Here is a 23,958-nt window from a genome sequence, read left to right as displayed (position 1 = left end):
GTTCAAGCCCTGGAGATTGGAATAGATTTATCAAATATGGACCTGGGAAAAGATTTGGATTTTATGGTTGTGATGGATCCTAAAGACAAATATTACTGTTTGGAATTCAACGCTGTCTCTGAAGGAATTGGTGAAGAGATTAGAGATAAAGATATCAACGACTCGAAAAAATTCCTGGATTGGAAGGATTTGATGGAACTTGAAATAGAGAAAGTTTATAGAATAAATTCCAGATATGTGACAATGGAAAAACTCTCAAGAGATCTGTTAGTGCATTCTGTAAAAAAGAGGAACAGAGATACAACTTTACAACAACATTTCAGTAATACATTCAGAATTGATGGCAAGGAAATATCTGTGATGAAAGAAATCCCTATCAGACTCTTATTATATGACTATGGCAGCAAGACCAAGATTATTGGGTGTGCAAAGATGGAAGATGGAATCAGTACTGATAAGGGGAGAATGGGAGAAGAGTTATTGAAATTACTGGACTTAGTAGACCTGAAGAGATGGATTAATTGACATGTCTATTTGGAGAAAAATTGATGGATATATATCTCAAGGATTAGTAACTTCTCTTTGACTTTTTGGGGAAAGAATAAAATGATGTTAATGAGATTTGATACTAATTAAGATAACCACTGGAGGAAGGTGATTGTATAATTTTATTAAGAGACAGGTTTGTTATATATTATAGACTTATAGCTAATCTAAGACAAATCGAAGTCAATAGTTTTTATTGTAATAGTTATTAATTTGTTTTGTTTGTTTTGTTTTTGAAAATTTGAATAAAAATTAATGATAAAAAAAAAGGAAAAGGGTCCGGGGTCACAGTCTTGTGTGTCTGTGGGGCGGGGGTGCTCTTCTCGGGTGTGCAGCAACCCCACGGCTGCCAGAGAGTTGCTCCTTACTTGCTCCAACAGCCCCCGAAGTCGCTTAGCACAGATTGGAACGACTGCCCCGAAACGCCCTTGCTCTTTACGGATCTATTGCTGGCAGCAACATATTTACTCATGTGCAATGAAAGAACCAATACGTCAGAATAAGCCATGATCCCCCCCCTGCAAATCTGGGAGGGGCAGATAGATCAGAGATAAATCTAAATTTTCCCCCTTTCTGTGACAAGTGCCTGAAGTTCTCGGGACTCTCCTGCCTGGCGACCGATGATGCCACCTCAGATCGGAACCCCCTTAGTTCCTGCCCAATCCCCAGGGCAAAGGGGTGGGGCTTGGGCAGCTGTTCTTCTGGGGCTGAGCAGAGTAAGTCCCACTATGGAGTTGGATGTGGGGCAGAGGAGGGGGAGAGAGGATGGGGCCCCTCCTCTGCTGGGCATGGAGGAGCCTCCAGGTGAGCAGAGATCCCACCCCAAACATCAGTGGGGCAGCAGCAAAGGGGGCTTCTGCTGGGGCAGGAAGGGGAGGAGGGGGCCGCATCCTCCCCCAGTCTGAAACAGTAGCTTGGGATTTTTTGGGGTGGGAAGGAGAGTTATTTATTTGCTCATCTACTGCAATTAATTTATATTTATTTATTACATTTGTATGCCGCCCCATAGCCAAACCTCTCTGGGCGGTTTACAACAATTAAAACATTAAAAAATATATATACATATTTAAAAACACAGTTTTTAAAAAGCAATTTAAAAACACATGCTAAAATACCTGGGAGAAGAGGAAAGTCTTAACCTGGTGCTGAAAAGATAACAGTGTTGGCGCCAGGTGCAGAGCATTCTATAATTTGGGGGCCACCACTGAGAAGGCCCTCTACCTTGTTGCCAGACTCCCAGCTTCCCTCGGAGGAGACACTGGGAGGAGGGCCTTGTGTTGGAAGTGGGGCAAGAGCAACTCCTGGTTTGGTCTTTTGCTTGTGTACCAGAAGGGAGATAGAGCTAGGGTCCTCCAGATGGAGAGGCTTGTTTACCTTTACCTGTGATGCTCTGACTGACTTCCTTCTGTTGCTAGACTGTGACGTCTTTACGGAAGCTTACCTGCCCCTCCTCCTTCCGCCCTTTCCACTCCTTTGTCCTCCAGCTGACCAGGAGAGACGAGACATCCCTTTGTCTCTCTCTCTCTCCAAGCCATGGGGCTAACTCCCGCACCTGGGCGTTAAGCCTCCAACTTAGCAAGAACTAGGTATGCCTTTCTATGTACTATGTATTTCTATAAATAAGGTAGCTTTTCTTATTTTACTAAGTCTCAAGTCCCAGTGATGCTGTTGCAGGGTAAAAGCCTGCTTTCTTAGGCAAATGCACACACGTGCTGGCACACTCACATTTCAACGACTGCTGTTACTCTGCTGCTATTGTGTTGCTTTAAATTAAATTAAGCACATAGACACACACAGCCAACAACCTGGATGTTGAGCATAGTGTATGGGTGGGTTCATGTCGGGAGAGGCGTTCCATCAGATATGGTGGTCCCAAGCCATGTAAGGCTTTATAGCTTAAAACCAGCACCTTGAATCAAGCTCGGAAACGTACAGGCAGCCAATGCAAGTGGGCCAGAATCAGTTTTATATGTTCGAACCATCTGGTCCCTGTTACCAATTTGTCCGCTGCATTTTGCACAAGCTGCAGTTTCCGAACCATCTTCAAAGGCAGCCCCATGTAGAGTGCATGGCAGTAATCTAACTTGAAGATTACCAGAGCATGGACAGAACTGACCCCTGCGGAACCCCATACTGGAAAATCCAGGGTGCCGAGCAATGTTCCCCAAGCACCACCTTCTGGAGGCGACCCACCAAATAGGAGCAGAACCATAGCCATTCAGTCCCTCCCACTCCCAACTCAGCCAATCTTCCCAGAAGGATACCATGGTCCATGGCCCTTTCCACACTCGAAGCATTGATAAGTTTTGTCCCCTATATGAGTTTTGTGATGCGAAGTAAGGTGGCTACTGTCACTGAAACTCTTTCCACACTCCAAGCACTGATAGGGTTTGTACCATGTGACTTCTTTGATGCATCGTAAGGGCGCTACTCCACCTGAAGCTCTTTCCACACTCCAAGCATTTATAAGGTTTGTTGCCAGTGTGACATCTTTGATGCGAAGTAAGGTTGCTACTCTGACTGAAGCTCTTTCCACACTCCAAGCATTTATAAGGTTTGTCGCCAGTGTGACATCTTTGATGCGAAGTAAGGTGGCCACTCTGACTGAAGCTCTTTCCACATTCGAAGCATTTATAAGGTTTGTCCCTGGTGTGAGTTTTGTGATGCGAAGCAAGCTGGCCACTCTGACAAAAACTCTTTCCACACTCCAAACATTGATAAGGTTTGTCCCCTGTATGAGTTCTGTGATGCAAAGTAAGGGCACATCGCTCACTGAAGCACTTTCCACACTCCAAGCATTTATGAGGTTTGTCCCCTGTGTGAATTCTTTGATGCGAAGTAAGGGCGTTACTCCATCTGAAGCTTTTTCCACACTCGAAGCATTGATAAGGTTTGTCCCCTGTGTGACTTCTTTGATGCACCGTAAGGGCGCTACTCCATCTGAAGCTTTTTCCACACTCGAAGCATTGATAAGGTTTGTCCCCAGTGTGAGTTTTGTGATGCGAAGTAAGATGGCTATTCTGACAGAAGCTCTTTCCACACTCCAAGCACTGATAAGGTTTGTCCCCTGTGTGAGTTCTTTGATGCACCATAAGGTGGCTACTTTGACTGAAGCTTTTTCCACACTCCAAGCATTTATGAGGTTTGTCCCCTCTGTGAGTTATTTGATGTGAAGTAAGCTCGCTACTACGACTGAAGCTCTTGCCACACTCCAAGCATTTATAAGGTTTGTCCCTGGTGTGACATTTTTGATGTGAAGTAAGGTTGCTACTGTGACTGAAGCTTTTTCCACACTTCAAGCATTTATAAGGTTTGTCCCCTGTGTGAGTTCTGTAATGACAAGTAAGGTCCCTACTCTGACAGAAACTTTTGCCACACTCCAAGCATTTATAAGGTTTATCGCCAGTGTGAGTTCTTTGATGAGAAGTAAGTTGGCTACTCTGACTGAAGTTCTTCCCACACTCCAAGCATTTATAAGGTTTGTCGCCAGTGTGACATCTTTGATGCGAAGTAAGTTGGCCACTCTGACTGAAGCTCTTTCCACACTCCAAGCATTTATAAGGTTTGTCCCCTGTGTGAGTTCTGTGATGCGAAGTAAGGTGGCTACTCCGATTGAAGCTCTTTCCACACTCCAAGCATTTATAAGGTTTGTCCCCTGTGTGGGTTCTTTGATGCACCATAAGGGCGCATCTCTCACTGAAGCTTTTTCCACACTCCACGCATTGATAAGGTTTGTCTCCTGTGTGAGTTCTTTGATGCGAAGTAAGGTTGCTACTCCACCTGAAGCTCTTTCCACACTCCAAGCATTTATAAGGTTTATCCCCGGTGTGACATCTTTGATGCGAAGTAAGGGCGTTACTCCATCTGAAGCTCTTTCCACACTCCAAGCATTTATAAGGTTTATCCCCGGTGTGACATCTCTGATGCCTAGTAAGGTGGCTACTCCGACTGAAGCTCTTTCCACACTCCAAGCATGTATGAGGTTTGTCCCCTGTGTGAGTCTCTCTCTCCTCTTGTCTCTTTGCTCCATCTTGTCTCCTCAGTCTCTGCTCCTGCATCTGCTCCTCAGCTTTTTCCAGTGATACTTCAGATGGTTCTCCCTCAGCCTTGACTCCCCAGATGTATCCTGATGGAATGAAAAGGAAAGGAGATAAAATGCTGTGGAGAAATCCTGTGAATATATTATGATTTGTACTTTGAAAACATATTTCTGGGAGCTCTGTTGACATCAGAGTTTACCTGTCAAAGCTTGAGGCCTTGTACGGAGTTAGTTTAGCAGTAGTTGCTTGGTAGCAGGTTGTGAAAAGGGACACACACAGAGAGAATTCTAATGAAAATCTGCTCTCTTGTTCCTCCATTTAAGGTGGACAGCCCAGTACTTATGCACAGCTGGAATGTACAAACCTAGGATGGATCCTGTCTGACAGGAACATGGCCATTTCCACTGCCCAGAAGGCAGTTTGCATCCCCTCCCTCCCAAAATAGTGCTGGAAGATGCTACTGGGGAAGAACAAAGGACAAGTATGAGTAGCGCTGTGAGATCCTGCATTAACATATGAAACCCCACAATTCTTTGCTACACAAAGAATTCAGGTTTCCATGACACTTTGGACACGTAATGAGAAGACATGATTCACTAGAAAAGGCAGTAACAATGTCCCTCAGTCTCGGGCTTCTTTGAACACGTGCCGGGGTAGGAGTAGGCGGGGCCTGCCATTATTGGGCAGGGGACATAATAGTGGTGGGAGGTAGACTGGCCGTACCAGGGGAAGGGATACAAGACATCTTCGTGCCTAGATCCAGGGGGTGGGGGGTGGGGACCAACGCATGTGGCAGGACACACACTTGATCTTGTCTCCTGTTCGGGACAGGAAGAAGGTGATCTGAGGGCGGAGGGGTTCTTAGCGACTCCGTTATCATGGACACATCACCACCTGACAAGGTGTAGACTTTGTGCCCCTGGTAACCTTCACAAGGGTGAAGGCCTGATTAAGATGGTCCGCCCCCAGAGACTCATGGATCCAGATGGTTTCCTGAATGCTCTGGGGGACATTCCCAGCATGGCTGGTGATACTGCCGAAGCCCTGGTCAATCTCTGGAATACGGAGGTGACCCAAGCGGTGGACATTATTGCTCCAAAGCGTCCTCTCCCACCAGGGAAGGCCCATAATACACCTTGGTTTACTCAAACCTTGGGCCTGATGAAGCGGCAGGGACGACAGCTAGAGTGACGATGGAGAAGAACTCCGTCCGCTTCTGATCGAACAAAGGCTAGAGCTGCTTTTTGAGCCTATCATGTGGCTGTGATGGCAGCGAGGAAAGTGCACTTCTCTGCCACCATTGCGTCTGCTCAGTGTCGTCCAGCGATGCTTTTCTGAGTGGTCTGGGGTCTTTGGGGCTCTGGCCCTACATTAGACTCTGAACCCTCAGTCGCTAACTGTGGCATGTTTTCGAGGCACTTTGCAGATAAAATTGCTTGCATTCGGACTGAATTGGACTCCTCATTAACTACAGTTGTGCCAGATGTCCCTGAAGCTTCCTCTGGTCATTTTCCCATGGATACTTTTCAGCTTGCGAAGCCTGAGGATGTGGACAGGATTCTGGGAGAACTGAGGGCCACTACCTGCTCGCTTGACCCTTGCCCATCCTGGGTAATCAAATCTGCCAGATGGGGAGTGGCTGAATGATTAGTATATTTAATTAATGCCTCCTTAAGGGCAGTGGCGTCACTAGGGTTGGTGTCACCCGGTGCGGTAACTCATGGTGTCACCCCCATGGACCTCCTCCCGGACCAGACCATACAGAATCCTTAGTAATGTTTTTTGTACTAATGTTACTCGTAAATCGTAATTCCCTTATATCACTGGATGGAATGGCAAGAGTAGTGACATAAACTAGCAAAATTAAAATTACACCTTTAAATTACAATATTATACGCACAGCTCAAATTCTTGCTCTTGTTACTAATGGGAGTTAATTATCTTGCATATGCCCATAGTAAATTTTCAGATACTTTCAGACCCTCAGCAATGTTCAAGGGGTCTATGTAGAAGAAAAGTTTGGGAACCCCTGGAATAAGACACCTGCTTATGTCCCTATGCTGCTCCCACCCCTCATTTAGGTGCCTGGATGCATGCGTGTGGACACACCTCCTTACAATTATGGAAAGTGATTCTTAATCATAAGTCTCCAGACACAAAGTTACATAGGTATTTATCAGTTGTTTAGTAGAAAATTCAGAGCTGCAGGGTCCCTTCATGATAGTTACAGCCACGTACACCCTTTTTTGCTCCTGGATTAAGAATGAGATCTTTGTTAATGCATTCTCTCACAACAACAAACATCTCTAGGAGCCAATCAGCATGTAAGTGGAGAGCGTTAGCTACTGAGATTGGCTCTGATTGGCTCCAATCTGCAGGAAAGGCAAGGAAGCATATTAGAAGTCTCTTCTCAGTGACTAACACACTCCCTTTTCATGCTGACTGTAGGATGCTTGGAGACATAGGGACCCTACTCTCAAAAAAGCAGAGGGACTAAGACCCCCTGGGTGACTACCCTCCTGGTGCTTATGGACATGACCGTAATATATTTTGTGATGTGCAAGTTCGATATTATTTATTTAGGATTACACTGATGGCATTCCCAAATATGTACTTTCACACAGACTTTGGTCTTCCATAACACAATGTTTGTCCAAGCCTCCACATTTGGGGGGGCACTACTTGCACACCCCTTCCATAAGCACATCAAAGTTGGATACACCCCTGAACCAAGACCCAGACAAAAGGGCACTCAAAACAAAAAGGTCATTACAGTGGCTGAGTAGATCTTGTATAGTGGTTCTACTGACTGGGCAGCCACCGTCCTTCACATTTTACAAAACACTTTTTCCTATACAAAGATTAAATTTCTGTGTATGAAAAAGTAATATATGAAGTGGTCTCAATAGTGAGAAAAGTAAACAAGTGAATGGTGATCCAAATGTTTTTCATTCTCACGTTATGAAGCTAGCTGCCAGATGACGTATCACCTTCGCTACGCATGCAGCGTAGACTGAAAAAACAGCACCCAAGCCACCATTCAATACGTGCACCTCTTCTTTCCAACATGAATCTACAGGTCTCAAAAAGTAATGTGTGACAAAGTCCTCAAACACCTTATAACATGCCTCAAACATGGTCTCTTGTTCTACCAGCAGGCCTTCACACCATCACTTTGCCAAAACATAAGGATAGGTAAATTGCTTTTAGGGAGGTTCACAATTATGATTTCCTATTGTATTAATCTAAAAATATTTAAAATACATAAAAACAGCCAGGGGAAGATATTGGAGAAATATAAAATAAATACAAATTAAAAAGGGGGGGGAGGTGAAGAGACCTTAAATGTGCTACTCACCATCTCTCAGCCTATCCTCCCCTCAGGATGAAAACAATGGACCACCCCCAGGAAGAAGGGCACACTTAAAATGTAGAGGAAAACATCATCTACAACCATCGTGTGAAATCAAATACTTATTGGGACACAGGATGAAGAAATATTTATATCAACATGACTATCAAATATGTCTATGAATTACACAATCTGTAAATATATTTATAGTGCAATCCGATGTTTGGTTACTCAGAAGCAAGTCCCAATGTATTCAATGGGGCTTACTCAAACTGGGAAGTGTGCAGAGAACTACAGCCTCAAGTGATAAGGAACTTGTTCTTTCAACTTGTTCTTTTAAGTTGAGACCTTATCCAAGACTGAGTCTGTGTTGGAATTGCTTTTTAATATGTTTTTAAGCCTTTTCTTTTTTAAAAAATAAGATGCTTTTTTAAAGCTTTTAAAAAATATTTTCAAAGATGTTTTAATATATTTTAAAGTCTGTTTTTATGATGTTTTAAAGTGCTTTTAGTGCTTTTGTTTGCTGCCCTGGGCTCCTACTGGGAGGAAGGGCTGGATATAAATCAAATAAATAAATAAACTTCATTCACCCAACCCAAAATTCAGAATCATGCCTCTTTAGGCTGTTTTCCAACTGTTTATTCTTGCTTTATGGTTATTGGATTTTAAATGGCTTTATTTCTTGTTGTGAGCTGCCTTGGTTTCCAACCCTACCTCACAGGGTCGTTGGAAAGACAACACACACACACTGCAGATGTATAAATACATACAGCCCATATAATAGTTTATTGTCAAACCAGTTGGTCATTGCAGAAAAATCAGTATTCGTTTCCTACAGAATAAAAACTGTAATACCTAAGTAAGCCCTGCCTACTTGCTTTAAAATAGGACTGGAGGGGGGGGGACAGAAAGAGAACACAAACACAATTCTTTTTTACATTCATTCCAAAGTCCCATTGATTTTCAGCACATTCATAACCTTGTCTACTCAAATGTAAATCCTATTGAATACAATGGGATTTACTCTGGAGATATGGGATTAGCAATGCCTTTACCCCCATAAAAGCAAGTATTGGGAAGGTTTTGAAAACACTGCCCAGGATCTGACTCCTACACACAAGAGGGGAAAAAACTGAAATGTATATACTTACCCAATTTATGAGATTTTCAGATAAACCGGGGGGGGGGGGAACCATCATTTTCTGGCCTTGCAATGAGGTTTACTAGACACTGCCACAGGTCAAACAAACACTTCACTGATTGGCTGCAATCTTGAACGGGCGAGGTTAAAGCTACGAAGTGCTATACAGTAGTTTAAAAAAATTTAACGGGGGCAGCTGACGTTTTTATGTATATCTTGAGAACCGGACCACCTAGAAACTTAATTTTTTTTTTAATTAAAGCTGAGAATCACCTTCCTCTGAAGGTGTCACCTGGTGCGGTCCACCCCCCCGCACCCTCCCTAGTGACGCCACTGCTTAAGGGAAGGTTCTATGCCAACATTGTTGAAGAAGGCTGTGATAAGACCTTTGCAAAAAAAGCCTTTGTTAGACCCTGCGGGTCTTAACAACTTCCGCCCAGTCTCTACTCTCCCCTTTCTGCGCAAGGTGATTGAGAGGGTAGTGGCTGCTCAGCTCCAAGTTTTCCTGGATGAATCGGACTATCTAGACCAGCCTTTCCCAACCAGTGTGCCTGCAGATGTTGTTGGACCACAACTCCCACACTGACAAAACCAAGGTACTGTTCGTGGGAGACAAGGGAAGGTTAGGGGATTTGGACCTGGTCCTCAATGGGGTACAATTGCCCCTAAAAGACCAGGTCTGTAGCCTCAGGGTCATTCTTGACTCCCAAGTGTCCATGGAAGCTCAAGTTTCGGCTGTGAGCCGGGCAGCACTGTATCAACTGCATCTGATACGGAGGCTATGCCCCTACCTTCCCAATCATCTGCTCCCATCGCTGGTACATGCCCTGGTCTCCTCTCGCCTAGACTACTGTAATGCGCTCTACGTGGGGCTAACCTTGAAAATGGTCTGGAATTTGCAACTGGTACAGAACGCGGTGGTGCGCCTGATTAAAGGCACAGACATGCTGGCACACACGCATTTCAACATCTGCTGTTACTATGCTGCTGTTGTGTTGCTTTAAACGAAATTAAGCACACACAAATACACACAGTGCAACAGGCACAATGAAGGCACTGAAAGAAGAGCCTCACTATTCAACTCTCACAGCTGAACCAGAGGACAAATGAGGACACATGAAGAACCGGCCCATTCAGCGCGCTGTTGTCTCCTTAGCTCGGTTCCAACTATCAGGCGCCTCCATCTCCAAGCTGAAGGCCCTGAAATTCATCACCAGAACCACAAATGTTCCGAGGGATGCTTCGATCCGGCCCCAACACAGCCAGCTCATCTCAGGGGAGAGGCAGACGGGACAGGGCAGAGCTGCAGCCTCCGATCTGGAGGGTCTGCTGGGAGGGACGCTTCAGGGGCGTCCTCGCCCTCACCCTCCCTCCCCTCTGCCCCAATTGCATACCTTTGTTTCGAGGCTCCCCCTGCATTTCTTGCAGAGAGGCGGGGCAGGAAAGGGAAGTCCCTCCTTTGGGCTCTGTCCTCACTGGTTAACCCTTAGAGAGCAAAGTGGCTGAAGCTGCTCGGCTGCTTCACATGGAGAGCGAGGGGAGAGGGAAGCCCCTTTCTGGCCAGTGACCCTTTTCCACATTAAAAATAAAAATGTCATGCACATTTTTAAAAAAGGTTTTGAGGGCACAGCTTAGGTGAGCCTAAACCCAGTTTCCTTTACCTGTTAGATTTCTCTTTTAATTTCTCCTTGTTTAAATGCATATTTTAAATTGTTCTTTGTGAACCACTTAGAGGCTTTCTGTCGAGTAAGCAGTATATAGATTTTGTTAAATAAATAAATACAGGATGCATTTCAACTGACTTAAATCAGTCCTTGTTCAACAAGTGCTCCATTTTGCAAGTTGGATTTCTGCATGACTACTCAGAAGGAAGAGCCTTGTGGAACTTACTCCTAAGTTAATTATACATAGGATTGCAATTGTAGAATCAAAATGTATTGTTGGGAATTGCTGGCAGTCAGGCAGCTTTTTAAAATCATTGGAATATACAGTAGGGCCCCACTCAAATAGCATGTTAGGTTCCAGACCCCCACCGGAAAGCGAAAACCACTGAAAAGTGGATCAGCTGTAGCGCGAGGGTTTGGAACCTAACCCACTGATTGTACCAGAAGAGGAGAAGATCAGCTGTAGTGAGCTGATCAGCACGTTCAGTTGCAGTGCAGGGAGCTCCAGCCCCCCTCCAGCTGATCGCCCCGCTGGTGCCGTATTAATGGAACGCTGAAAAGCGGGGCACCGAGAAGCAGGGCCCTACTGTAGTGGATTTCTCCTATCCACCCCCTTTGAAACAGAGATCCTTTATTCTGTATTTTCTTTTTTAAATAAACTTTTTGGGCTCGTCGGTGTGTTAAATTCTGGTAATCAATGTAAACAGCTTTGGCAGCCGGCCAATTTTCTCACTAGTCCTTACAGAGCAAAAGGGATTCCATTTCTCATGGAGGCTTTTGGAGGAGTAAACAAATCCCTGTCCTCTGAACGAAGGACCTGCAGCCCCTGCCAAGAGTTTGGTTTCCATTGTGAAATCCGATTAAAAATAATGCAAAGTCCCTTTTTGCTTTTCTGAACCCCAAGGACAGACAGCTAGAGTGATCTGACCCATAACAGTGCCTCGAGTCCACCCTCCTGCCCCACAGGACCATTTCAACCTTCACAACCAAAGGTCTGCTGCTGTAGAGAAACTCCGAGGAGGGAAATATTGTGAGATGTTGGATGAAGAGGAGACGGGAGGGAAAAGCAGCCAGGAGAAACTGTGCCCTGATGGGTCCGTCTGTTCGGATGATATTACACAGGAATGGGGTGGGCGAGGGGGGAGAATCTTCAGCTCCTCAAAGGGCCCACGATACAGCTAAGCATGTGGGCTCCTTATTGGAGGAAGGGCGGGATATAAATTAAATAAGAAATAAATAAATCTACCTGCTGAGGTCTCCTCCTCTTCTTTGGGTTCCTGCATCACCGGATCTTCTCCTCCTTCCCAACAGGAAATGAGGTCTGGTTCTTTTTTAAAAAAGGAAATCAGGCAAGATTAGTTACTTTTGACCACAAAGTATTTGGGCATTCCAAATCAAATCTGAACGCTCAAAACATTTTGAACGAGAGCAAAGGGGTGAAGCCTTGCCAACAGCCTGCAACTCGGGCCATGTGCCTTGAGCACTGTGGAGCCAGTTCTTTGGAGTTCTCTTCCCTTTGAAGTGAAACAAGCCCAGATGTTGGTACGCTTTCCAAGTTCACTGAAAGCTTTTTGTCCCTCCCAAGAATTCTTAATTACTGTTTTTATGATTCTTTGTCGTCGTCGTTATGTGCCTTCAAGTCGATTATGACTTATGGCGACCCTATGAATCAGCAACCTCCAAGAGCATCTGTCATGAACCACCCTGTTCAGATCTTGTAAGTTATATCATCCTTATTAGGTCTTTTATTATGTTTTATATATATATCATTTTTCCGGTGACGTTTGGCTTGTATTGGAAATTGTCAGCTGCTGTGTGGAAGAAGTTCCTCGAAAAGAAAATGGAAATGGACTGCTTTCAACTCGATCCCGACTTATGGCGACCCTATGAATACGGTTTTCAAGTTAAGTGGTATTCAGAGGTGGTTTACCATTGCCTTCCTCGAAAAGTGAGGTATAAAATTTTAAATAAACCGATAAATATGCTGTAGAATGTGTCTTGGGTTTTAAAAGGGTTCATATAAAAACCTGTGCAAAACCTGAGCTGTGTGGCTTTGCCAGATAATATCTGTGCTGAGAAGCTTCTAGCTCCATTTGATGCAGGGCTTAATGAGAAGCAAGACCCACTTTTGTTCAGAGGGGCTCATTTTTACAAGTAATGCTGAATTTGGCTTCAGGCAGGTGCAGCCTCGCAAGATCTCAGCTGCATGACTGTGAGACGGGGACCCTCTTGCAGAGCATGCATGGCCTTGCTTTTACTTTGGGCTTCAAGGAAATAAAATCCAAGCGCTGGAAAAGGATGTATGAAGAAGCCCTCTTCGACTGTCTGCCCCCTTTCTTAAAGGAAGGACCAGCCATCAAGTAGTCTGCAGGATCCACAACCAGAAAAAGGAGTCTGTGGTACAAATAGTCCCTGACAACGCAAGCAAGTAACCCAAACTACACACACCACAGAGAATGGGAAGAATCCGGTGCTGCTGCAACTATTATCTATTCAAATTGTAATAGTCTTTAACTTGGAAATTAAGTGCCAGATATACATGTTTGGGACAGAAGCTTTAGGTTTGAATGTTTGGGGCTCCTGCATTCCAAAATTTACCACTGCGCCTCTTCTTAAGATCAAAGGTCCACAGTCCTGCCCAGAATCCTGGGTGGGATGGGACCATTTCATCCTTCACAACCGAAGGTCTGCGGATGAAGGGAAACTCCGAGGAATGAGATGTTGTGAGATTTTTAGGTGGCAGAGGAATGGAAAGGGAAAAACCATGAGAAGAACTTGTAGCCTAATGGGTCAGTCTGCCCTGGATGAGATTATTCAGGAACAAGAGGGGTGGGTGGGGAATCTTCAGTTCCACAAAGGGCCCCACAACACTACCTGCTGATGTCTCCGCCTCCTCTTCTTTGAGACCCTGGACAAGTGGATCTTCTTCTCCTCTTTCCCAACAGGAAATGAGGCCTAGCTCTTTCAAGGAAACACACAAGTTACTTTCGGTACTAGCTGGGTCTCCTTCAGACTGTCAGGATCTGGAAGCCAAGCCAGATATTTTAATTTGGGGAATCTCTCAGTGGACGGAAGGGGAACTTCCACCTGACAGCCAACCTTCCTCTTTATAGCATGAGATGAGCTTGATCAAACCAAAGGCCTGTCTAGTCCACCATCTCCACAGGGCCTGAATCGATGTGTATGGGAATCCCACAATCAGTCCTAATAATACTAATAAAATTTATATCCTGTCCTTCCTTCCAAAGGGAATCCAGGGGGGCAAAAAAATGATGAAGGACCGAACTCACTTTTAAAACAAAACATCTTTTAAAAAAACAAGGACAGAAGGCTACAGCCATCATGACTTGTAGCCCTTGAGAGCCTTCTCTTCCATGCATCTATCCAGCTTCCTTTTTTGAAGCCATCCGAGATGTCCACCAGGAGAACTCACAGCCTGATGGGCGACTCTCCCCTGGATGACATTACTCAGGAACAGAAAAATGCTTCCATCCCCAGACCAAAAGAGGCTCCACAGCACAGCTAAGCACCAACCTGCTGAGGTCTCCTCCTCTTCTTTGATGACCTGGATAAACAGACTTTCTCCTTCTTCCTTACAGGAAGCGAGGTCTCGTTCTTTCAAGGAAACAGACAAGATGAGTTACTTTTAACCACTACCCGTACACTGCGCTCAACATCTAAGGCCCTCCTCCGAGTACCATCCCGTCGAGAAGCTCGGAGGGTGGTGACTAGAAATAGGGCCTTTTCGGTTGTGGCTCCCGAATTGTGGAATGGTCTCCCCGATGAGGTGTGCCTGGCGCCGACGCTGCTATCTTTTCGGCGCCAGGTGAAAACCTTTTTATATTCCCAGGCATTTTAATGTGTACTATTAATATTTATTGATGTATTTTGCTGCTGCTCTGACTATATTAGCTTACGTCTGTTTGGTTTGATTTTACTGTATTATTGTATTTATATATTTCTTGTAGTTTTATTGTTATGTACACCGCCCAGAGAGTCCCTGGGCTTAGGGCGGTATATAAATTAAACTAAATAAATAAATAAAACATAAAAAGTCAGGGATTCCATATCAAACCATTTCTACAACCTCAAAGCTAAGAAAGGCAAGAGCCCATCTCCTGCTGCTCTTCCCGTAATTCCGGAGGTGGCCCATAAACATCAGGACTGGTGGCCCTTGAGAGCCTTCTCTTCCATGCATTTATTTATTTATTTATTTAGATTTATATCCCGCCCTTCCTCCCAGTAGGAGCCCAGGGTGGCAAGCGAAAACACTAAAAACACTCTCAAACACATCATTAAAAACGGGCTTTACAATATATTAAAACAAAAACATCTTAAAAAGTAATTCCAACAGACACAGACTGGGGATGAAGCCATTTTCCTTAGCCCCTTTTAAAACCATCCCAGATGTCCACCAGGAGAACTCACCGCCTGATGGATGACTCTCCCCTGGATGATATTACTCAGGAACAGAAAAAAGCTTCAATTCCCAGACCAAAAGGGGCCCCACAGCACAGCTAAGCACCGACCTGCTGAGGTCTCCTCCTCTTTGGGAACCTGAATAAGAAGATCCTCTCCATCTTCCAAACAGGAATTCAGCTCCGATTCTTCCAAGGAAACAGACAGGACTAGTTACTTTTGACCACAAGATATTCAGCCATTCCAAGTCAAGCCATTTGTAGCTAAGAGGAGGGATTGTTTGGAACATGTTAACTCCTGCACCCCCTGAAGAGGACAGGGCCGTGTGGTCCCAGCAGGGTCAGCCTAGCACTTGGGAACATGCGCTCACTGGATATTACGCCCAACCTGAACTGCCTGTTGGGGAGGGCATGGTGGAACTCAGCCAACCCAGCTGTTTTCATTTGGACAACATCATCTCGTCACAAAGAGAGTGAAAACCAGCCCTGAGAGCTTCACCCTCCTCCTCCTCCCAAAAGGGAGCCAAGGCTGCACTTCACATTTACACTTCTGGAGGAAACCTTTCTCCATGTAGATTAAGAGTGAAGCCACCGCAAGATATTTGTGTAGCCAGAAATGCTCCCATAAGCTTTTCAGTGTCGTAGCTTGAGAATGTATATGATGCAAATATCAATGCTGGCATCGGGAAGAGACAGAACAGGGCCAGAGTATATGGTTTGGATCTCTGGAAGGGAAATGATGGTGTGTTGCTTATAAATAAATGTTCCCTTCCTAAATGCATATTCTCTGAAAAACGTCCTATTGATTTTGAGGAATCAACTCTGACGCAAGCATGTTTGGGATGGCAGCTTAATTTTAACTTCCAGTTTATGATTCAGTTATAATTTGCATATCGAAAGGGCTCCAGCAATGGGGGTGGTGGGTGGGGGAGTGAGAAATTTGTCAGAGAGAGTGTTTCTCCCCACACCCCTACTCCCCATAATCCATCTCTGGTACCAACCATGCAGATGCTGAATTAGACAAAATAGGCAAAACCACATAAAGTGAAGATCTAAGTCATGGTATGATTCTGAAAAATATATGTAGAAAGGAATGATGGAAAATATAGTCTATGGCTGAGTACAGAATAATGTCCAATTTCTAATGCACCTGCAATTTACCACACAGAGTGTGATGTGAACTGCTAGCTTTGTAGACAAGATGTGCAGACACTCCCAAAGACAACACAGCAATAAAAGGTAGAGGTGTACTAATACAGAAATATAAAATGCAAGGATAAAATGCACAACATATCTCAAATAATTTGCCAAACGTGTTTCGACTTGAAGCAAGTCTTCTTCAGTGGCATCTATATGGAGAGCTTCTCCAGAGAATCTTCCTCAACCGAAACACACAACAATATGCGGAATGCAGCAACAGTCCTGCAGAAACTGCACTAGGGCTGTCTTGGGAACTGGCAAGGACTTCGACTCCAATGCGTGGGGACAGGATCCAGGCAGGCACCAGTCCTGCTCACAGACTAAGCACAGGGGTGCCTAGGCCCCAAAGGCAAACACTGGACAGAGGGAGGGAGAGGGACAGAGGACTCTCCCAAGCTCCAAGGGAGCAGCAATTCCCACTGTGGAGTTTGGACTACAGCTCCCAGAATCCCTAGTGAGAAACTGACTTTCCACTCCATGCATCATTGGTACAAATGGCCTTCAACATCTATCAGTCAAGAAAACGTGTCTCCTTACTGAAAGAGGCTCCAATCTCATAATTCTCCTCCATGGCTTCCCTGTGCAGAGCGCTTTGGCCCGGATCCAGGAGATCCACTCCTCCTCCGTGAAATGCACAGCTGCTGCCTCCTCCTCCTCCTCCTCCTCCTCAAAGTTCACCAGACCCTGGAAGAAGAACATGCCCTCTGCTCAAGAGACGGCCTCTTCCGCACAGACCTTTGCGTCCAGCTTGAAAGGGGAAGGGCAACAGGGTGCGCTTCAATCACTCACAGCACTCAAAGCGCTCCTCCCACGTGTCAAAGTTGGATCCTGAGGGGAGGGTCCAGTAAGGATCTGGCCCACAGACCCAGAAAGGGTTCCCACAGCTGGTTTTGAGACTGGAGGGCTGTGGACGCCATAAGCAGAAAGGGCATTTACCTTGGCCCATTCCACAAATGAGTAAAAGTTTAGAATCAAATGCAGAACTTCTCAACATGGCCATTTAGGTGAAGGACATCTTCCTTGCATGCAAAAAGTCCTGGGTTCAATTCTCAGCAGCATCTCCAGGCAGGGCAAGGAAAGGCTGCCTGCTTGAAACCCAGGACAGCAGCTGCCAGTCAGTGTAGACAATACTGAGCTACGTGGACCAAGTCAATATAAGGCACCTTCCTATGTTTCCACGAAGTTCCTCAAGTAAATGACTTTCTGATCATTTAATTTATAATGAAATAAAACTGGCCTCTTCTGTAAAGTCAGCAGCTGGGGTGCAAAGCGGGAGGCTGACACCACTCTTGCCTACCTTGCAGGGCTGCAGTTTGGATGACTCAGATGAGCTTATTTGCTGGCCACACATGTTTATTCAGACCTTCAGGCCCCAGAGTGGGAAATGTAGGTTGATCTCCCCGCCCCCAACCTTCAGCAGCAGCAACGATGTTGTAAGGTCAGGAAGGCAAGGAGATGATTGTCCTAGTGTGTGTGTGTGTGTGTGTGAGAGAGAGAGAGAGGGAGAGAGAGAGACAGAGAGTATCTACAATGGGGGGGGGAGGTTTGAGAAGATCCCAAGAAGAGGCAAAGTTCGTTGGGGGGAGAGGGTAAGCACTGAGCTGGGGGTTCGACTGGATTGTCTTACAGGCCCCTCCCAACTCTATCATTCTACAAAAAGCGTGTTTCCTCCCAGGAACTACCGCAGTGCAGAAATGGGCTCACAGAAACCCACTGTGGACAGAATGGACAATAAAACAGCCCCCGTTTGGATGTGGGGAAAATATTGCTTACTTATTCGCTTGCTTACTCTTGTTTTTTATCTGCTTTCTTCTCGAAGGCGTTTGGGGGGAGGGGGACACCTGCTCCTGCTCCCCTTTTGTCCTCACACAGCAGCCCAGCGAGGTAGGCCGGCTTTCTCAGCCCCGGCACCCGGGGGTCCCCTCTGCACCAGGGCGTCTCTTCCCACCCCCACTCCTGGGGCAGAGGGCGCTTCAAAGAGGATCTTCGTGCAATGGAAGCGCTGCAGCTGTTCGGCCCCCAATGTTGCCCCTAGGTTGCATGCATGCGACTGCCCCCCATGGATTCCGGGGGAGATGTGTGGGGAGGCTCTCCCCCTCTTTCCACCCCCCCAAAGGCAAACTCCTGACCCTTCCTCACCCCCACTGCTGCACGTCTTCCTTTCTCTTGCGATTGGCCACGATCCAGCCTTCCTCCTCCTCCTCTTAGGAAATTAATCAAGCCTGTTTGCTTCGCTATTGTCTTCCTCCCTCCCTCCTATTTGCATGACCACATCCTGCCTCTCTAGGAAGCAGAGCTCAGTTCCTTTTCCCGCTGGAGGACTGAATGCCAGGCGCGCTCTGGGCAAACTTCTCGCAGGCTCTGCCCCTGGTGCAAATCCAGGGCGCAGGCGCGGAGGTTCCTGCTACGTCAGGCCTCTGGATTTCGCTCCCAGTTCCTTATTTGCCTGAAAGTTCAAAACGCTGAAAACGGAGAAAATTGACAGCTTCAGCAACTTCAGGCCAAAGTTAGGATGTCTCTGAAGGCCAAAATATATGTTGGAGTAGCCTGTATGATATATTGCTGTGATCGGGGGACTCTCCCCGTCAGGAATAACAATACATTTATGCAATCAACATCCTCCAGAGTCTGATAGTATCATAAACACGTAATGATGTCATGAATTCATATAAAATAAGTAACTGCGGGTGCCCACCCCAAAATCTGTTCTGGGCCAGGACAAATCATACACCCCAGGAAAGGGGAGGATGTCCTCTACGAGATGCCAGTGCACCCCGCCTGGCCCAGAGCTTCTGCTGGGCGCAGGGCATGGATAAAGGCATCGATGTAAAAAAGAAATAGACAAAAAGGGACAGAAAAAATAAGTAACTGTGGGTGCCCACCCCAAAATCTGCTCTGGGCCAGGACAAATCATACACCCCAGGAATTCTATGAGATGCCAGTCTTTCCCAGCTAAAATAATGAAGAGCTAATAGGGGAATATATGTAATTTGCGGTGACCAGTCCAAAATCTGCTGTGGGCTATTTATTTTGTTGATTAATTCAATTTCTATGCTGCCTTTTGGCTAAAAGGCCCTCAAGGCGGCTCACTCACATAAAAACCACACAAATCCAAAATGCACATCAAAAAAGAATACAGTACACAGAAATTTAAATAACAAAATATTAACATTGTGTTGTTGTTGTTTTAAAACAAGATTCTTTACAGGCCTGAAGATAATCTGTCCTTCGAAAGCAGCTTGAAGCTCGGCCGGGATGGGCAGCTTCACCAGGTACAGCGTCTCCTGGTCGCTCAATAAGCTGGTGTGGCGGCGGCAATGCTTTTTGAACGTGCACAGAAGCACTCTCATCGCGAGTAGTACATCCTTCATCATCCTCCACTTCAGGTTCAGAGACTTCATTTTCAGGAGTTCCTGCAATTGCCTGGTTCAGCTCTGATTTGAATCTAACCCTAACCCTAATCTTCACGGGAGGGCACTTCCTTCGGCTCCTGCTTCCTCCGTATTTCTTTTTCTCTTCCAGATTTTACTCGGTAGTGGAGCACCCAAGTTTTAGCTAAAGTATCTACCTGATCCTAAGTCACTACTTACCTCCAGGATAGTGGTCCTTGTGTCGTTCCCACCTTTTGCTCCCCCTGTCAGGTTCCCACCTGCTTGTGGCTACCGCCTTTCACTAGGCACCACCTCAGGACACCACCAGTCAGGATCGTCATTTTCATTTTTTCTCACTCCGCTCTAGCACAGGTCTCACAAGATCCCACTGCTAGGCAGCACCACCAGCCACTCCCTGTAAACAATACTGCTGGAGACTTCCCCTTGTCTCCCTATGGCTTCAGGGGCGTCACTAGGGTGGTGCCGCGGGTGCGGGCCGCACCGGGTGACACCACGGGTGCGGGCCGCACCGGGTGACACCACGGGTGCGGGCCGCACCGGGTGACACCACGAGACGGGGGTGACACCACAAGCCGCCCCCCCCACCATAGGCACCGCCGCTGGGAAGCGGCAGGCGCAGCCAAGGAGGAGAGAGAGAGAGAGATCAGGAGAGAGCGCAGCGACTGCCCTCTTCCCTCAGCACCCGCCCTGCCACCTCACAGGCTGGGTCCTTGGCACTCCCTCGAGCTAGATTTGCTCTCAAGTTGAGTGACAAATGTGAGAGCGAGCGGATCCTCCGGTGGAGGAAAAGGTCCATGGAACTCTAATGGGCCAAAGGGGTAGGGTGGTCCTTAGACTCCGGAACACTTCCTGTTCCCAAACGAGAGCAGCAATGCGGAAGGGTGCCGGTCCAAAGAAACGCAAAGAGGGGGGATGAAAGAGGTATGACGGCAATGAAACTGTAACATAAGACAATTGGAAGTTTTCCTGTACGTATAGAAATGCTGACAATACATGTAGAATGACGACAATGACCTTTGATAAGTTGGCAATATTAAGGGAATCAGCAGGAAAGTATCAAACAAATGAACAAGCTAGCAGCTTCATTTCTTATCTGCAGTACAGAGCATGACTAACCCCCACCTTTGGAATGCATGTGAAACTGCCTGGAAACAAGAAACTATATCTGTGTTACTGTAACTTTTAGATCTCACAGCCTGACAGGAGTCTACTGTGAGCTCTCGACTTGCAAGTGACAATAAACTAGGCCTTGGTTGCTATTCTGAGTCTCCGTTGTTTGATATTGGGCCTCAACCAGCGGGAACGAGCCTCAATTCTAGTGTAACAAAACCAGTTCCAGCCTCCGAATGAGGACCGGAAGGCTGCATGTCTTCCACCCCTTTTCTGAGTCTCTGGTTGGTCGTTGCACCTCCCTGTTCCGGCCTGGTCAGTTTCCTTTGCAAAGAAGGTGGGGAAAGCGGGACGGAGGAGGGGGGAATAAACTCCCAGGCTCCACCCCTTTGAAGAACCTGAGGGCTTCTCCGTGCAATCAACTCCAATCCCCATGTCATGCAAAACAGAGCCCAAACTCCATTGCTTCCATTGCCTGGCTTTCTTGCAACCTCCAGATTTTTTATGGGAGGGATCTGTCCTGGTGCAGAGTAAGCCGCCTTGCATGGGGCAGGAGGGAACAGCGGCTGCACTTTGGGATGCCCAAGAGGGTTGGACTTGATGGCCTTATAGGCCCCTTCCAACTCTACTACTCTATGATTCTATGCCAGCCAACTTGGATGGCTTTCAAAGTGGGTTGCACACGTTTCTAGAGGCTCATTGGCTGCTGACCACGATGGCTCTGTTGCTCCCTCCGCTGTCAGAGGCAGGAAATGTCTCTGAATACCAGTTGCTGGGAATGTCATTTGGGGGTGAGTGTTGCTGTTGCCCTCGAGGCCTGCTTTCACGCTTCCCAGTGGGGCCTCTGGTTGGCCACTGAGGGCACGATGCTGGGCTCTTGGCCTGACCCAGCAGCCAGGCTCCTCTGATGGTATGAGAGGGGTTGGTCTAGGGCTGGCACCAGACTTTTGGGGGGCTGTGAGCCCAGGGCCAGTAATGGCCCCCACGAACACCTGCCTCCACCAAGGCCAAGGCCCGCCCTTTCTCTGCCCCTGCTTTGACATCGAAGCTGCTCACCCCCTTCCACCCCCTGGATACACTTCAGCAGTGGACAGGTGGTGGCTCTTTTGAATGGGGGCTCACCATTTGGGGAATACCCCCACACAAAGGACAGAAGAAACATTACTAACATGCCTGCAATGGCTATTGTAACATCTCTGTGCTGTCGGCAAAAGCCATGTCAGAGGGGCTGCACACCCGAGTTTAGTCTGTTTCTCCCTCTGGCCATGTCACTGCCCCCCCTAAAGAGGCCAACTGTTTGGCCACTGGATTCCACATCCCATGCGGTGGCCACCCTGGGAGCCGATTCCCCAAATCGGCTTCCACAGGATTCTTCTTCCCCTTAAATCTCTACATTGATTCATTTGGTAATCCGGTCGACTACGCCAATTGTATTAGCCCCAGCTGTGGGCTGCTTCAAACTGTAAGGATCGGTACCATGGCATCAAGGAGGCAGATCCAAAGGTTTACTCACAAGGAGAAGTTTATGGAGTAATTTAGCGAGCACACAGGCATACCCAATAAATGGAACAGGCTGCAAGTTCCCCCCATGGGCACCTGCAGTCTGTATGCTGAACTGGGCTACAACAGGCTTGCCTACCCAGTGGAACAGACCCAAGGTCTCTCGCAGAGAGGCGTTAAGGTCTGCACCCTGAGCTCATGGCACAGGCACCTTTTAGAGGAGAAAGTTTGGCCAGGCATACACAGTGACGGAATGCATCATGAGCTATATCTAACATCAAATCAGCACATCTTGACAGGGGACATCATTAATCAGACTAGGCATCAAAGCTGCCCTGTGCCTAACAGACAATGGCTACTCTTCCCATGGCACGTGCCCTGCCGTTAATCAGCACGTGCAGCCCATCCTTGGCACATGTAGCTCATTAGAGCTAACTGGACCAGTGCCAAGGCTACTGTCCTTGGAGACGCGTCAAACCGTCCTTTTACTCCCTGCCGGCCTCCTAGATAACGCAGCTGAGTGGAGGTTGTGTATTTCTAGCCACCGTTACTTGACCCAATCTCTAATGAGCGCAGCCCCTCGCAGGTGCTTTCTGTTTGAGAAAAATAACCTATTAAGCTTTTCCTTAACATAAGACTAGCCATACATATGCATTGCATGGATTACATAAAAGCCCCATGGATTACACCAGCACCTTCAACTGGGCCCAGACTCAAACGCAAGAATTTGGGGGTCTCTGGAAGGGCTTTTCTCTTACTCCCCCACGTGGGATCTCTGCTCACCTAGAGGCTCCTCCATGCCCAGCACCTGCGAAGGGGAGACCAGCACCGCCACCCCAAGGAGGACCCCCAAGTCCAATGCGGAAGACTCCCCCAACCTCTCTCCCCCTCCTCCTCAACCCTGCAGCAGACTCCAGATAGGGACTTGCTCCTCACAGCCCCGGGAGAAACTCCTGCCCAAGCCCCCCCCTCCCATGGGGGTCCAATGGGGCTCTAATGCGAGGCAGCGCCTTCGGTGGCCAGGCAAGGGAGTCCGGCAAATGTCCCTTTCAGGCACTTGTTAAGTGAAGGGGCAAAACTGAGATTTTTCTGTGATTCTCTGCTCTTCCTAGGTTTGCAGGGGGGGGCTTCTTGTTAGGATAGGCTTGATGGCCTTTACCTGTGATGCTCTGACTGACTTCCTTCCGTCGTTGATACTGATACAGACAACCAACAACCAGCAACAGAAAAGTAGACCTGAAAACTGGGAAAAGCCAACTGTGCCGTCAGCTAGAGATCTTTCCTTTAGAACTGTGGCTCCTGCGTGCAACCTGACCGACTGTGAACTGTTGTGAGGGAATGCAAGGGAAATGAATGGCCTGCCAGTCAATCCCCACTCAGGGCTACGCCATGAAGAGGGTTTTCATGGCAAGCAGTATTCAGAGGGGGCTTCCCATCGCCTCCCTCTGAGGCTGACAGGCAGTGACTGGCCCAAGGTCACCCAGTGGGGTTCATGGCTGGGGGGGATTCGAACCCTGGTCTCCCAGGTAGGAGATTTTTCTTGGCTGGGATTCTGGAATGGGGAGGAAGGCAGACACAGCGTCACGAGGAGGACC

General features: G+C 47.1%; 2 protein-coding genes across 5 annotated transcripts in view; one reads left to right on the top strand and one right to left on the bottom strand.

The window, feature by feature from the left end:
- The window catches only part of LOC133381949 (H-2 class II histocompatibility antigen, E-D alpha chain-like), a 411,219-nt gene that overhangs the window by 219,244 nt on the left and 168,017 nt on the right, over window positions 1–23,958 (top strand). The window lies entirely within an intron of this gene.
- LOC133381928 (zinc finger protein 883-like) lies at window positions 1,514–20,361 on the bottom strand. 4 transcript variants are annotated; one of them, XM_061621521.1, is made up of 7 exons: window positions 19,952–20,361; window positions 16,899–17,045; window positions 15,273–15,350; window positions 14,278–14,358; window positions 13,618–13,704; window positions 11,990–12,070; window positions 1,514–4,672 (listed from the first exon to the last, which is right to left on the bottom strand). In XM_061621521.1, exons 2-7 carry the CDS (start codon window positions 16,930–16,932, stop codon window positions 2,898–2,900), a joined length of 2,136 nt encoding a protein of 711 aa, XP_061477505.1. In that variant the 5' UTR covers window positions 16,933–17,045; window positions 19,952–20,361; the 3' UTR covers window positions 1,514–2,897. The 4 variants fall into 4 exon arrangements, with proteins under 4 accessions (XP_061477505.1, XP_061477504.1, XP_061477507.1 ...); XM_061621520.1 differs by lacking the exon at window positions 19,952–20,361 and adding an exon at window positions 18,501–18,605; XM_061621523.1 differs by lacking the exons at window positions 13,618–13,704; window positions 19,952–20,361 and adding an exon at window positions 18,501–18,605.

Source organism: Rhineura floridana, chromosome 3 (assembly GCF_030035675.1).
Source record: "Rhineura floridana isolate rRhiFlo1 chromosome 3, rRhiFlo1.hap2, whole genome shotgun sequence".
NCBI lineage: Eukaryota > Metazoa > Chordata > Lepidosauria > Squamata > Rhineuridae > Rhineura > Rhineura floridana.
The sequence above is the reverse complement of the archived record's forward strand: the minus strand, read 5'-3'. Positions and strand labels throughout refer to the sequence as shown.